At 45.2% G+C, this 14,813-nt stretch overlaps 1 protein-coding gene across 7 annotated transcripts in view; it reads right to left on the bottom strand.

Annotated features, from left to right (window-relative positions):
* Positions 1–14,813, bottom strand: part of LOC112263903 (SUN domain-containing protein 1) — a 53,601-nt gene that overhangs the window by 1,898 nt on the left and 36,890 nt on the right. For 6 of the 7 annotated variants that reach the window (XM_042316358.1, XM_042316359.1, XM_042316354.1 and 3 more), the window contains 14 exons: positions 12,867–12,983; positions 10,735–10,866; positions 10,527–10,620; positions 9,809–9,867; positions 9,216–9,391; positions 8,738–9,019; positions 8,074–8,166; positions 6,987–7,075; positions 6,354–6,498; positions 5,780–6,106; positions 5,192–5,276; positions 1,786–1,901; positions 1,251–1,418; positions 149–241 (listed from right to left, as the gene is read on the bottom strand). In XM_042316358.1, coding sequence (XP_042172292.1) covers positions 149–241; positions 1,251–1,418; positions 1,786–1,901; positions 5,192–5,276; positions 5,780–6,106; positions 6,354–6,498; positions 6,987–7,075; positions 8,074–8,166; positions 8,738–9,019; positions 9,216–9,391; positions 9,809–9,867; positions 10,527–10,620; positions 10,735–10,866; positions 12,867–12,983 — 1,976 coding nt within the window. The remainder of the gene's footprint in view (positions 1–148; positions 242–1,250; positions 1,419–1,785; positions 1,902–5,191; positions 5,277–5,779; positions 6,107–6,353; positions 6,499–6,986; positions 7,076–8,073; positions 8,167–8,737; positions 9,020–9,215; positions 9,392–9,808; positions 9,868–10,526; positions 10,621–10,734; positions 10,867–12,866; positions 12,984–14,813) is intronic. The other variant, XM_042316356.1, reaches the window with a different exon arrangement.

Genomic DNA, 14,813 nt, shown 5'->3' on the forward strand with positions numbered 1-14,813 from the left:
AGATTTTTTAAAAATCAGATTTTTGACAAAGTAAAAAAAAGAGCCAGAGAGAGGTATATAGTATGCAAGATGGTGAGAGGTGTTGTGTGTGTGTTTGTTGGCGTATGCACATGAGTGTGTATAAATTGATGTCATTTCTTGTGTTTACCATGACAGGGAAGTTCTGCATTGAGTCTCCGTCCTCCTGGTAGGTGTATTGACCCAACAGCTTTCCCTCCTCCTGATACTCATCATCCAGACCCTGAAAACACACAGAAACCAGTCAGTGATGTCAGGCAGGAGACTAAGGCTGAGACCATAGATAGCCCATGATCAACAGAAGGCACTCCATGTAGTTGCTGATATTGTCAGTAGGTAGGTGTGTGTCTTACATAGACAGTGTAGTTGCTGATTTTGCCAGTACGTGTGTGTGTGTCTTACATAGACAGTGTAGTTGCTGATTTTGCCAGTACGTGTGTGTGTGTGTCTTACATAGACAGTGTAGTTGCTGATTTTGCCAGTACGTGTGTGTGTGTGTCTTACATAGACAGTGTAGTTGCTGATTTTGCCAGTACGTGTGTGTGTGTGTCTTACATAGACAGTGTAGTTGCTGATTTTGCCAGTACGTGTGTGTGTGTGTCTTACATAGACAGTGTAGTTGCTGATTTTGCCAGTACGTGTGTGTGTGTGTCTTACATAGTGTAGTTGCTGATTTTGCCAGTACATGTGTGTGTGTCTTACATAGACAGTGTAGTTGCTGATACTTCCAGTATGTATGTATGTGTGCGTGTGTGTGTGTCTTAAGTAGACAGTGTAGTTGCTGATATTGCCAGTACGCGTGTGTGTGTGTGTCTTACATAGACAGTGTAGTTGCTGATATTGCCAGTACGCGTGTGTGTGTGAGTCTTACATAGACAGTGTAGTTGCTGATATTGTCAGTACGCGTGTGTGTGTGAGTCTTACGTAGACAGTGTAGTTGCTGATATTGTCATTTTGCCAGTACAGTACATAGACAGTGTAGTTGCTGATTTTGCAGTGTGTGTCTTGAGTCTTACGTAGACAGTGTAGTTGCTGATATTGCCAGTACGCGTGTGTGTGTGTGTGTGAGTCTTACGTAGACAGTGTAGTTGCTGATATTGCCAGTACGTGTGTGTGTGTGTGTCTTACATAGACAGTGTAGTTGCTGATATTGCCAGTACGTGTGTGTGTGTGAGTCTTACGTAGACAGTGTAGTTGCTGATATTGTCAGTACGTGTGTGTGTGAGTCTTACGTAGACAGTGAAGTTGCGCGGGGCACTGGTGATGTTGCCGGTAGGGGACAGGGCCTTGGGGATGTGCTCCAGACAGAAGGCTGTGGGGAGGATCCTCAGGGACAACCGGATGACCAGGTAACCATGAGAACCTTTAAACGCCCAGCAGTTCCCTGGATACACATCAGGCTGAGGGAAGGGGAAAGGGCGATGGGTGGAGGGAGGAAGAGATGGTAAGACATGTTAGAGTCACTGATAAACGTCTCCACAAGATAATCCCTGTCCTGTTCAAATTTACAAGACTAATGATGTAGTTGTTGAAATAACTTTCAACATTTACCATCATCTACAAATAAAAACACTGATAAAGAGGAAACATCCCTGGTGGTGTTGAAAACAACAGCTTCTTTCTGGAATAACTATTGAATCAGTGTCTTCTAAGCAGCTCAGCAGCTATTCCTGGATTGCAGCTATTGTTGGAATGTGTTTTTATTTGTACACTGTGTTTGTGACCTGGAACAATAAAGCTTCTGAAGGTTTGAATAGGAGAGCTCACCTGGATGGCGACGCGGGGCGACTGGGAGAAGTACCAGAGGGGCACGCTGAACAGACTCATGAGGGCCGTCTTTGTCTCGTACGTCTCCGAGCAGCGCGTGCTTAGGATGCTACCGCCTGACCGCACAGACACATGACCACGTTACATCATTACCACAGTTCAACCACAATAGATTCCTTTCTATTTCTACGCAGGAAGACCACATTGGAAATACATGTCTTAAGGTTTATGAGTGTTATCTGCTGGGAATAAGTGGATCTTTATTTAATCAACCAATCAATCAATGAAAGAATGGGAGCAAGAAAGACATTCTTATTCAATCTCAGGTCAAAATGTATACGAGTCAGAAATCCTAATGCCTGAACCACAACTCTGTGGTGAGGAAACTGTATAGAAAAGCCATCTGACCATACACAGGGATAATGCAATGAAACACACAGCATACAATAACATGATTCCATACTAACACACACATCAAAATAGAATCCACACAAGACAAACGTCACAGACCACTCAGTTCATCTGGCCACTAATCTGATGTCTCTAATGGAGCCCTCTGTGCCTGTCCAATCCACACAGACCATTATTAGTATGACAAACAGGCTTATTGTCCATGGAGCCAGACTACCTGAGCTTTGGTCTCTAAAGCCCTACTACCCTCTTCACTACTGTTATACCAGTACCATTCATACTGAAATGGCACACTATTCCCTTAGTACACTACTTTTGTCCTGGTCAAAAGTAGGACACCATAGGCACCCTATTCCCTTCATAGTAGAGCACTATATAGGGAATAGGGTGCCATTTGGGACAAACCCTCAGTGCTGGTTGCTGTATAGTTATGTAACACTAGGCTAGGATAATCCTTCCATTATAAACCACCATCATGGAGCTGGCTGTAACCCACAGGATGGTTCTGAACCACAGGGTGGTTCTGTTCATGGACATGTCAACAGGATGGTTCTGAACCACAGGGTGGTTCTGTTCATGGACATGTCAGCAGGCTGGCTGTAACCCATAGGATGGTTCTGAACCACAGGGTGGTTCTGTTCATGGACATGTCAACAGGCTGGCTGTAACCCACAGGGTGGTTCTGTTCATGGACATGTCAACAGGCTGGCTCTAACACACAGAGTGGTTCTGTTCATGGACATGTCAACAGGCTGGCTCTAACCCACAGAGTGGTTCTGTTCATGGACATGTCAACAGGCTGGCTGTAACCCACAGGATGGTTCTGAACCACAGGGTGGTTCTGTTTATGGACATGTCAACAGGCTGGCTGTAACCCACAGGATGGTTCTGAACCACAGGGTGGTTCTGTTTATGGACATGTCAACAGGCTGGCTGTAACCCACAGGATGGTTCTGAACCACAGGGTGGTTCTGTTTATGGACATGTCAACAGACTGGCTGTAACCCACAGGATGGTTCTGAACCACAGGGTGGTTCACAGGCTGGTGGTTCAGGTGGCTCTAACCCACAGGGTGGTTCTGTTTATGGACATGTCTGGCTTAAACCACACATGGACATGTCAACAGGCTGGCTGTAACCCACAACATGGACATGTCACAGGTGGTTCTGTTCATGGACATGTCAACAGGCTGGCTGTAACCCACAGAGTGGTTCTGTTCATGGACATGTCAACAGGCTGGCTGTAACCCACAGAGTGGTTCTGTTCATGGACACATGCTCAACAGGTTCTGGCTCTAACCCACAGAGTGGTTCTGTTCATGGACATGTCAACAGGCTGGCTCACAAACACAGACATGTGGTTCTGTTCATGGACATGTCAACAGGCTGGCTCTAACCCACAGAGTGGTTCTGTTCATGGACATGTCAACAGGCTGGCTGTAACACACAGGGTGGTTCTGAACCACAGGATGGTTCTGTTTATGGACATGTCAACAGGCTGGCTGTAACACACAGGGTGGTTCTGAACCACAGGGTGGTTCTGTTTATGGACATGTCAACAGGCTGGCTCTAACACACAGAGTGGTTCTGTTCATGGACATGTCAACAGACTGGCTGTAACCCACAGGATGGTTCTGAACCACAGGGTGGTTCTGTTCATGGACATGTCAACAGGCTGGCTCTAACCCACAGAGTGGTTCTGTTCATGGACATGTCAACAGGCTGGCTGTAACCCACAGAGTGGTTCTGTTCATGGACATGTCAACAGGCTGGCTGTAACCCACAGAGTGGTTCTGTTCATGGACATGTCAACAGGCTGGCTCTAACCCACAGAGTGGTTCTGTTCATGGACATGTCAACAGGCTGGCTCTAACCCACAGAGTGGTTCTGTTCATGGACATGTCAACAGGCTGGCTCTAAGCCACAGAGTGGTTCTGTTCATGGACATGTCAACAGGCTGGCTCTAACCCACAGAGTGGTTCTGTTCATGGACATGTCAACAGGCTGGCTCTAACCCACAGAGTGGTTCTGTTCATGGACATGTCAACAGGCTGGCTCTAACCCACAGGATGGTTCTGACCAACAGGATGGTTCTGTTCATGGACATGTCAACAGGCTGGCTCTAACCCACAGAGTGGTTCTGTTCATGGACATGTCAACAGGCTGGCTCTAACCCACAGAGTGGTTCTGTTCATGGACATGTCAACAGGCTGGCTCTAACCCACAGAGTGGTTCTGTTCATGGACATGTCAACAGGCTGGCTCTAACCCACAGAGTGGTTCTGTTCATGGACATGTCAACAGGCTGGCTCTAACCCACAGAGTGGTTCTGTTCATGGACATGTCAACAGGCTGGCTCTAACCCACAGAGTGGTTCTGTTCATGGACATGTCAACAGGCTGGCTCTAACCCACAGAGTGGTTCTGTTCATGGACATGTCAACATGTCAACAGGCTGGCTCTAACCCACAGAGTGGTTCTGTTCATGGACATGTCAACAGGCAGAGTGGTTCTGTTCATGGACATGTCAACAGGCTGGCTCTAACCCACAGAGTGGTTCTGTTCATGGACATGACATGTAACCCACAGGACATGGACATGGGCTGGCTCTAACCCACAGAGTGGTTCTGTTCATGGACATGTCAACAGGCTGGCTCTAAGCCACAGAGTGGTTCTGTTCATGGACATGTCAACAGGCTGGCTCTAACCCACAGATGGTTCTGTTCATGGACATGTCAACAGGCTGGCTCTAATCCACAGGATGGTTCTGACCAACAGGATGGTTCTGTTCATGGACATGTCAACAGGCTGGCTCTAATCCACAGGATGGTTCTGACCAACAGGATGGTTCTGTTCATGGACATGTCAACAGGCTGGCTCTAATCCACAGGATGGTTCTGACCAACAGGATGGTTCTGTTCATGGACATGTCAACAGGTTGGCTCTAACCCACAGAGTGGTTCTGTTCATGTAAACAGAGTGAGAGGTCTCTCTTTACCTCCAGACTCCAGGGCGTAGTCCACTAGGCCCGTCCTATCCTGGGAGTAGAGTTTCAGGGCATTCTGGACGATCAGCTGCACTTGCTAGGGGAGAGAGAGGCAGAGGCAGGGACGGGGGGTTAGGATGTGTGTATGGTTGGATACCTTTTGCAGAGACTCTGCCATGCACCTCCACACACAATGACTCCTAGTCTCATTGACAATCATGACCACTTAAAGTAACAGTCATCATATAGTGAAAGTACATCATATAGGAAGGTGGTTTCCAAAACCCAAATTAAACCTACTCCTGATCCACTATTCACAAAGCATCTCAGAGTAGTAGTGCTGAATGATCCAAGATCAGTTTAGCCTTTTAGATCATAACGCATAAGGTTATATGGTCAGATCCTAGATCAGCACTCCTACCCTGAGAAACTTTGTGGATGCGGGCCGTGAAGTCAAAAGCATGCTCTATGAAGAATCTGGGTCCAGGACACCGGTCCATCATGAAATAAATCATGATAATGAAGCCGTTCCTCTGATGACAGTGAGTAGCACTGGGTTAATGACAACAAAGAGTCCCTATAGTGGAGTGTGTAGTCTACCTCCTCAGACAGTCCCTCGCCCACGGCGGTGTGTTGGACACTCTGTGTAATAGCCTGGGTCTGGGTGATGATGACTGCAGCCCTGGCCTCAGCCTCTGTCCGGGCCTCGGCCCTGCTCTGCTCCAGCTGCAGCGACACGTTCCTCAGGATGCTGAGCTCCAGGTTGGTCAGGAAGGTCTGCAGGTCGGCCCCGCTCACGTAGCGCGACGACAGCCACTGGAGGAGTCCCTCGGGGATGTCTGGTTCTCCCTGGTGGGTCTGGTCGTCAGAGCCGTAGAACAGGGCCTGCAGCTCCCGCCTCACCTGGGCGGACACCTGGGCGGACACCTGGGAGGGAAAGGTGAGAGAGAGGGGGAGGTGAGACACATCATGTGTGAGGGGCTGTAACTGCAGAATACATATACCATCATGTAGAAGTTCCGTTCAGTAACAGCACAGTACAGGCTGTCATTTGGAAGAATGACATTATATTGCAAAGGTAATGTACGACTACTATAATAAAGACTGAGCTATATCAGCGCAAGGTACAGTAAAAACTAAAAGCAGTAAACAGACAGTTGTCTCCCATACTCACCGTTTCCTGGATTGTGTTCAGCTGATCACATTTCCCCTGACATCCCATCACCCCCTGCAGGTCGCCCCTGATCCGACCCAGCTCCCCCTCCAGCCTCTGCACCTCCGCCAGCAAAGCAGCAGGGGCCTCCGGGTCCACACCCACACTGAGGCGGAGAAAAGAGAAAGCCAGAGAGATAAAGGGGGAAAGAGAGAGAAGTCTCTCTGTTACAATTTCTTAGGTTTGAAACATTTCCCCAAAAATCCCCCATTTTCCAGAAATCCAGTCGGGAAGATTCCCTGATGTCTGGCTTATTACCTCCTGATTCCAGGAATCTTCTGACCAACATTTCTGGTAAACAAGTTTTGAGAAACTGACACAAATTTTGCAACCCTGGACTTGGCTCCACACTTCAAAAAATATAACTGTTTGTATGCTGTAAAAAAAAACGAACTCCAATACACAGGCTCTATTGTTTGATTTAATAATGGACCACCAATGTTTCAGTCATAAGATATTAAAACACTGTGGGGCAAATGAAGAGAATCAGTGTGCAAGAGTTTCTTTCCCCATGAAATGGAGTGCAGGTGGAAACCGTAGAGAAGTTCTGCACTATATCATCTATGGACATTAAGCCACCGACCGTGAACCTACCTGACAGGGACAGAGGCAGGGGCTGGTGTGGCTGTCTCCTCTGTCTCCTCTGTCTCCTCCTTCCGCTGTTCCTGTTTCTGTTGCACCGCCTGAAATACAACCTCATTAAAATACAGTACAGTACTGTAATATAAATTAAAATGTACAGTACTGTAATATAAATGAAAATGTACAGTACTGTATTATAAATGAAAATGTACAGTACTGTAATATAAATGAAAATGTACAGTACTGTAATATAAATGAAAATGTACAGTACTGTATTATAAATGAAAATGTACAGTACTGTATTATAAATGAAAATGTACAGTACTGTAATATAAATGAAAATGTACAGTACTGTAATATAAATGAAAATGTACAGTACTGTATTATAAATGAAAATGTACAGTACTGTATTATAAATGAAAATGTACAGTACTGTAATATAAATGAAAATGTACAGTACTGTAATATAAATGAAAATGTACAGTACTGTAATATAAATGAAAATGTACAGTACTGTAATATAAATGAAAATGTACAGTACTGTAATATAAATGAAAATGTACAGTACTGTATTATAAATGAATGGCCAATAAGCTTCAATACAGCATGGGTTGACATGAACACTTTCAGCACAGGCATTATATGTCATCACCATTAACCTAAAAGGACAGGGACATGCTGACCAGATGACTAGACTTGTATGAGTGTGTGTCATACTGTATGTATTCAAATGAACTACCTGAGATGATGTATGTACGGACTGGTGCCAGAACCGGTATGTTCCTGTTTGTGTTCCTATGGGTGGGTAATGTGATGCGTGGGTCTTGTATGTGTCAGTCAGTAATAAGCTTGTGAGACTGCACCTCAAGCTTAGCTGTTAGCCTGCTAAGATCTAGTGGTGTGTGTTCAGATGAGCTGTGGAGGTAACGTATGCTTCTGGATGGATTCATTTGATCTCACAGAGTTTAATTCATAGTCTGGTGTGCATTTCCTATAGACCATTTCCTCAGTCTCAACTGCCAGGACCTGTATGTTCCTGTATGTATTGGGATATGTAGGTAATGGGGTATTGTGTGTATTTCTCAGTAATAGACATTACCTCAGTTTTAGTAGCGAGGACCTGCAGCAGCCCCTCCAGCTCAGCTAGCCGTGTCTCCTGACTCTGCTGCTGCTGAACCCTCTGCTCTTCAGTCTGCACAGGAGAGAGGGAGGAGAGAGGGAGAGAAAGAGAGGGAGAGAAGAGAAAAGGTCACCCAGAAGTAAAGAGTAAAGGACTCAGTAATAAGGAATAGGGGGTCAGTATGGAATGCTTACGAAGCAAAACTGACTGAAATCTGACCCTACATAAAAAGCACAAATCTGTTCAGTTATCAATTAAAATGTTGAAGCTCAAACCTCTGATCAGCCCTGCAACCAAGCCCCCACCCCATTCCTGCCACCAAACCCCAACCTCATTCCTGCCACCAAACCCCAACCTCATTCCTGCCACCAAACCCCAACCTCATTCCTGCCACCAAACCCCAACCTCATTCCTGCCACCAAACTCCCAACCTCATTCCTGCCACCAAACCCCAACCTCATTCCTGCCACCAAACCCCAACCTCATTCCTGCCACCAAACCCCAACCTCATTCCTGCCACCAAGTCCCAACCTCATTCCTGCCACCAAGTCCCAACCCCAAGTCCCAACCCCAAGTCCCAGTCCTATCAACATCTTTGTGACAGACCCCAGTCCCTTTTCCCTCCCCTAACAGCCATCCCTACCTGTGCCCTGTGTGAGGCCTCCTGCTGCTCCAGCTCTCCTCTCAGCAGGGTGATCCTGTGCTCCAGCAAGCCAGAGACCCAGAGACCCAGGCTGTCTCTGTCCATCTGGCTGTCCAGCTGCTCCCTCAGGAGGGTGTACTGGGCCAGGGTGTCCCCGTGATGCTGCTCCTGCCTCTGGTCCCCCTGCTGCACCCGCTCCCACAGCAGGGTCAGACCACGCTCTACCCGCTCCAGACGCTCCAGGCCCTCTGTGTCCATGGTGACTATGGGGGGAAGGACTGGCTGTAGAGGGAGATACGGGATAGACAGAAATAAAGGAGGGACACAGAAGTATAGTGAGAGGTTAGAGAGAGAACAAGAAAGCTTGTTTTAGTCCAACATTCATGAGGCAGATGTATTTCATGAAGCACCATATTCGCACAATACAGACACAAATTGAGAGACGCCCTCAAGCTTCTCAGACGAGCTCCTCTCTTACCTGTGCCTGTGGGCTGGGGGTTGCTGTGGGGGTCTGCTCCAGTGGTGTGGGAACAAGGGCAGGGGTCAGGACAAACGATGAGAGGGTGAAGGAGGACACCACTCTGGAGCGCCACTCTGTCAGGTTTATGGCTGGAAGGTAGGAGAGGAAACTGGACGGACCCCACAACCACAACCCTGAGAGGAGAGAGAAACAGGGAAATGAATCAACAGGAACTACATTATGCAACAACCTGCCTGTCGTTACCATAAATGCAGGGAAAGCTTTATTGGTATAGCACCTGTTGTTTCTTAGGCTTCTATTATTGATGTTTTTTGTGTTTATGCTTGAATTTGGGGATTTGATAGTAGCGTGTGGGTTTATGAATGCAAGTCCATGCTTTTCTGAGTAGACTGTTAGTGTAGAAAGTACAGTAAAAGTATTGTTCCACAGAAGGGCTGGTTCTGTAGCTGTGTGCCCAGTAAGAGTGACCTAGATCTGGGGCTGGATTTGGAGCAAGCTCTGGGGGGCTGGTTAACAGCTCTGGTGCTACACAGCTGACAGATCAGCGTGTTTGTGTGTGAAGTAGGTCAGGTGAGCACACTGTTACTCACACAGGAATAGCAGGAAGGGAAGGAGGAAGAGGAGGAGCTTCCACATTCTGGGCAGGCACCTGAAAGACACACCCACACACACGAGAGCGAGAGCAGTGAGCAAAACACCCCTGAGATACGCACACACACACCGTCAAACATAACCTGATAAGACACTGTAACCTTTCCTTCCTCAGATGAGAGAAATAATTGAATTAAAATGTAATATTTAAAAGTCTTGACTAAATAATTCAATCATCATATCTGTCATGTGCATCTAATTGACAGAACCCATCTATCCTGACCCTTTATTTTCATTATTTCATTTCATCTGAAGAAATGACAAATGCCTAAATATAACCAAAATATAATTCAATCTAATTCAGATTGAACATGTTAGACAGAGCCTGCATAAGAACAGTCAAATATGTATCAAACATGCACAATGATAACTGGGTCTCAAACACACACAGGAAGGTACAATGTAAACTTGTCCAATGACAAAAACCTGTCATTTTCCATTGCTAAACATTTGGCTGTTTTACTACGGTTTGCCCCAGATATCTGAAATGTCTCTGCTGTCAATCACATCAATCAAAAGTTACAGCCACAGTTAAATCTCCAACCTCCGATAACAAAGGACAATAGTAGGTCAATTAAAATCATCTACACATGGATCTTTCTGAGAACTACACGGGCAAAAGTCACATGAGTCGGATACAGTAACGGAAGCTCTCACCGGGTCAGGAAGAAGACGTTGAACAGAGACATGAGAGACACCAGCTGGTACCAGCCTGTCCCCAGACACCACAACAACCGCCTGGCTGCTTTACCTGGGGGGGGGGAGGGGGTAGCGTTACTGTAGCGTGTATGATATAAGAAAGAGCAACTGATATAACAACTAAATACTGATGAAGAGAGGATGGATGCAACACAGGGTAACTAACCTGGAGCTCCCAGGACTAGACACAGCACTGACAGCAGTCTCTGAGACACTGACCGTACTGCTGACCCCACTGCTGACCCCAGCGCCAGGCCTGCCCTCACTACATAGTAACCTGGCTGGAGCAGACAGTAGCCTGGAAGGTCAGAACAAACACACAACGTTGAAGCTTTCATTAGAAAATTGTCTTTTTATGAAACTTTATGTGCTGCTATTTTGGACAAGTCTCTCTTAAAAATATATATGATTTTTTATCTCAATGTCAATGAGACTAACCTATTAAAATAAAGGTAAAAACCTAAGAAATCATAGTGATTCAATTCAGTAAATAGAGTGCTAATGACATGGTAATAACAAATGCTGGGCATGAGGACAATTAACAATACTGAGGCTTCAGTTCACAACTGATTTCAGATCAGATCAGTTCTCTGGGGCCTAATCCTGACCTCAGCCACTATCAGCAGTGCAACAAAACAGGTCCTAGACCCGTAGTGGAAGGAAGGGAAATGTATTTCCCCACACCCATAGTTTGTATATAATTTGCATTGATGTCAATGAGAGATTCCTATGAAAAGTCTATGTGCACAAGGTTCATAAAGCAAGGATCGTATTCATTAGGCACCAAACAGAATCAAACTGACTGAGTCAGGGAAGGACTACCAGAACTTGTCCAATAAGAAATGCTTGTTTTTGGTTTCTGTTGCAGAACGTTTGCTACGGTTTGGACCGATCAATACAACTCTGATGTATGTGTATTAGGTCAGTAAGGAAGGAGGCCAGGGAGAGGAGGAAGGGGTTAATCTGTATGTGTATTAGATCAGTAAGAAGGAAGGGGGTTAACCTGTATGTGTATTAGGTTAGTAAGGAAGCCAGGGAGAGGAGGAAGGGGTTAATCTGTATGTGTATTAGATCAGTAAGGAGGCCAGGGAGAGGAGGAAGGGGGTTAACCTGTATGTGTATTAGATCAGTAAGGAGGCCAGGGAGAGGAGAAAGGGGGTTAACCTGTATGTGTATTAGGTCAGTAAGGAAGTCAGGGAGAGGAGGAAGGGGGTTAATCTGTATGTGTATTAGGTCAGTAAGGAAGGAGGCCAGGGAGAGGAGGAAGGGGTTAACCGGTATGTGTATTAGATCAGTAAGGAAGGAGGCCAGGGAGAGGAGGAAGGGGTTAACCGGTATGTGTATTAGATCAGTAAGGAAGGAGGCCAGGGAGAGGAGGAAGGGGGTTAACCTGTATGTATATTAGATCAGTAAGGAGCTAGGAGGAGGAGGAAGGGGTTAACCTGTATGTATATTAGATCAGTAAGGAGGCCAGGGAGAGGAGGAAGGGGGTTAACCAGTATGTGTATTAGATCAGTAAGGAGGCCAGGGAGAGGAGGAAGGGGTTAACCTGTATGTGTATTAGATTAGTAAGGAAGCCAGGAGGAGGAGGAAGGGGGTTAACCTGTATGTGTTATAGATCAGTAAGGAAGCCAGGAGGAGGAGGAAGGGGGTTAACCTGTATGTGTTATAGATCAATAAGGAAGTCAGGGAGAGGAGGAAGGGGGTTAACCTGTATGTGTATTAGGTCAGTAAGGAAGCCAGGAGGAGGAGGAAGGGGGTTAACCTGTATGTGTATTAGATTAGTAAGGAAGCCAGGAGGAGGAGGAAGGGGGTTAACCTGTATGTGTATTAGATTAGTAAGGAAGCCAGGAGGAGGAGGAAGGGGGTTAACCTGTATGTGTATTAGATTAGTAAGGAAGCCAGGAGGGAGGAAGGGGTTAACCTGTATGTGTATTAGATTAGTAAGGAAGCCAGGAGGAGGAGGAAGGGGTTAACCTGTATGTGCATTAGATTAGTAAGGAAGCCAGGAGGAGGAGGAAGGGGTTAACCTGTATGTGTATTAGATTAGTAAGGAAGCCAGGAGGAGGAGGAAGGGGGTTAACCTGTATGTACATTAGATTAGTAAGGAAGCCAGGAGGAGGAGGAAGGGGTTAACCTGTATCTGTATTAGATTAGTAAGGAAGCCAGGAGAAGGAGGAAGGGGGTTGACCTGTATGTGTATTAGATTAGTAAGGAAGCCAGGAGGAGGAGGATGGGGGTTAACCTGTATGTGTATTAGATTAGTAAGGAAGCCAGGAGGAGGAAGGGGATTATAACCTGTGTAAGCTATAAGGGTCCACAGACCCCCCAGTAGACGGTGAGTTCTGGAGGTCTGTGTGTGACTGTGGACCAGTGTGTTGGTCTCCAGGTGCTGCTTCCCTTTACAGTCGTCACCTGAGGCAGACCACATGACGGATGGATGGCAGACAAGGAAAAGAAAACAAACAAACGAATGAAAAATTATGTCAAATTAAATGCAATAAACATCAATGCAACTCAGAAGCAAAAAATGTATATAACTTAACAAATCAGAAGTCAAATAAAAGTTCTAAATAATGTATGAAATGTAAAAGCATTCAAATAAAATGAATAGAATAAAGAGGAAAGTTTTCCATCTTCCTCAGTCAGAAGGTGGTTTAAACTTCCAGACATGGAAATGTATCAAGTCGCCACCCAAGGCTTTTACTTGTGACATATAGTTAAATACCGTAAGAGGAAAAATGGGTACATACTGAAGATGCACATGCTCATCCCCAGAATATTTCAATGTGTCTATTTTCAAAGGATGAAGCTAGGAACATGAACAACTTCATAGTTAAGAACACTGAAACAATATGGAAGAAAATGAAATGTATTTGACCAAAACAACCAATATCACTGCCTAGAAACACCACCTTATGGAAGAATCCTTGGACAGCTTTTCACAATTCATCGATAAACTAGACCACTTGGAAAACTAAAGGCAAGGACAGTTGGAGCATAACTAACGAAATTACAGTTAACAAAAATGTACGCTAAATCCAGTATAAAGTCATGTTTAGAATTTATTATACAAGAGACAAATTCTGAAATTCTACAGCACAACAGCGAAGTCATGTCTCAAGTGTAAAACTAATAATGACTCCCTAATCCATGCTTTCTGAGAATGCTACAGTTTGGACGTGATGGGCGGAGCTAGAAAGTTGTCTATCAGAAGAATTACAACGTAAACGTGCTTTTAATCTGTCTGCATATTTCAAGACATGTCATGTGGGGGTGTAGTGAGATACCCAATGGGCTGGACGATTCTCTTATCAATCATTTTGAAAAAACAGATACTAAAAACTTGGAAGTCGATCAATCCGCCATCATTGACACAATGGAAAAATCTAATGATGGATTATTGAAATAGCATGTGTAACTGAGAAAAACTAATTGGTACAATTTAACACCACGTTGCAAACAATAATTCAGGCACTAGGGATGAGAGTGTGAGCATGCAGGTCTGGGCAGATGAGATGTAGTCATTGTTTGTACAATTTTGTTTATATGTATTCGTTTTTTTTGGAATGGAAAAAAAAAAGAAGGAAAATCCAGTATTATAAAAACTACCAACCGTAGAAAAAACGCTTCTGAATGAGTGAAATGTCCAGTGTAAGAGCTGCAACACAGTTGACAGAGAACTGTCTTTCTGTCAATCTCTGGTTGCATTCCAGGTTGTCTTTATTCAAAATGCGTAGATGATCAAATCTTAGAACAAGAACCACGTTAATATGAAAAAGCAATATTCTGAGATGTACGCATGTTCAACAAAGCAAGGCAACGTTCCAGGTTCTCTCTTTGGTAACACAGCCCATCCCTTCCTCCCTCCAGATGTTTGGATTAGCAGCTTCTGTCAAACAGGCCTTTGTTCTCTGTTTGACGCTTGTTCAACTGCATTGTCAGGATCGTTTGTCATTCTGTCTGACAGCAGTGTAGTTTAGGAAGATGTTAGATAGGACATCATGGAATGTAACCCTACAGGACTAGCTATTTCTTCTTCCAGTTTCCTTGAAACAATCTTTAAAGTGAAGTGAAACATTCACAGAGATACATCTGATTGATCTTTATGGGTTTCGGCCTTTTCAAAACAATCTTTAAAAAAAAAACCTCTCAGAGCTTATATGGAAACACAAACACCTGCTGTGTCTGACTAGGGAGACCAGCAGCCAGAGTACAGTCACTGACTGGGGAAAGAGGTGTGAC

The sequence above is a fragment of the Oncorhynchus tshawytscha genome, unplaced genomic scaffold (genome assembly GCF_018296145.1).
Source record: "Oncorhynchus tshawytscha isolate Ot180627B unplaced genomic scaffold, Otsh_v2.0 Un_contig_1758_pilon_pilon, whole genome shotgun sequence".
Lineage (NCBI taxonomy): Eukaryota > Metazoa > Chordata > Actinopteri > Salmoniformes > Salmonidae > Oncorhynchus > Oncorhynchus tshawytscha.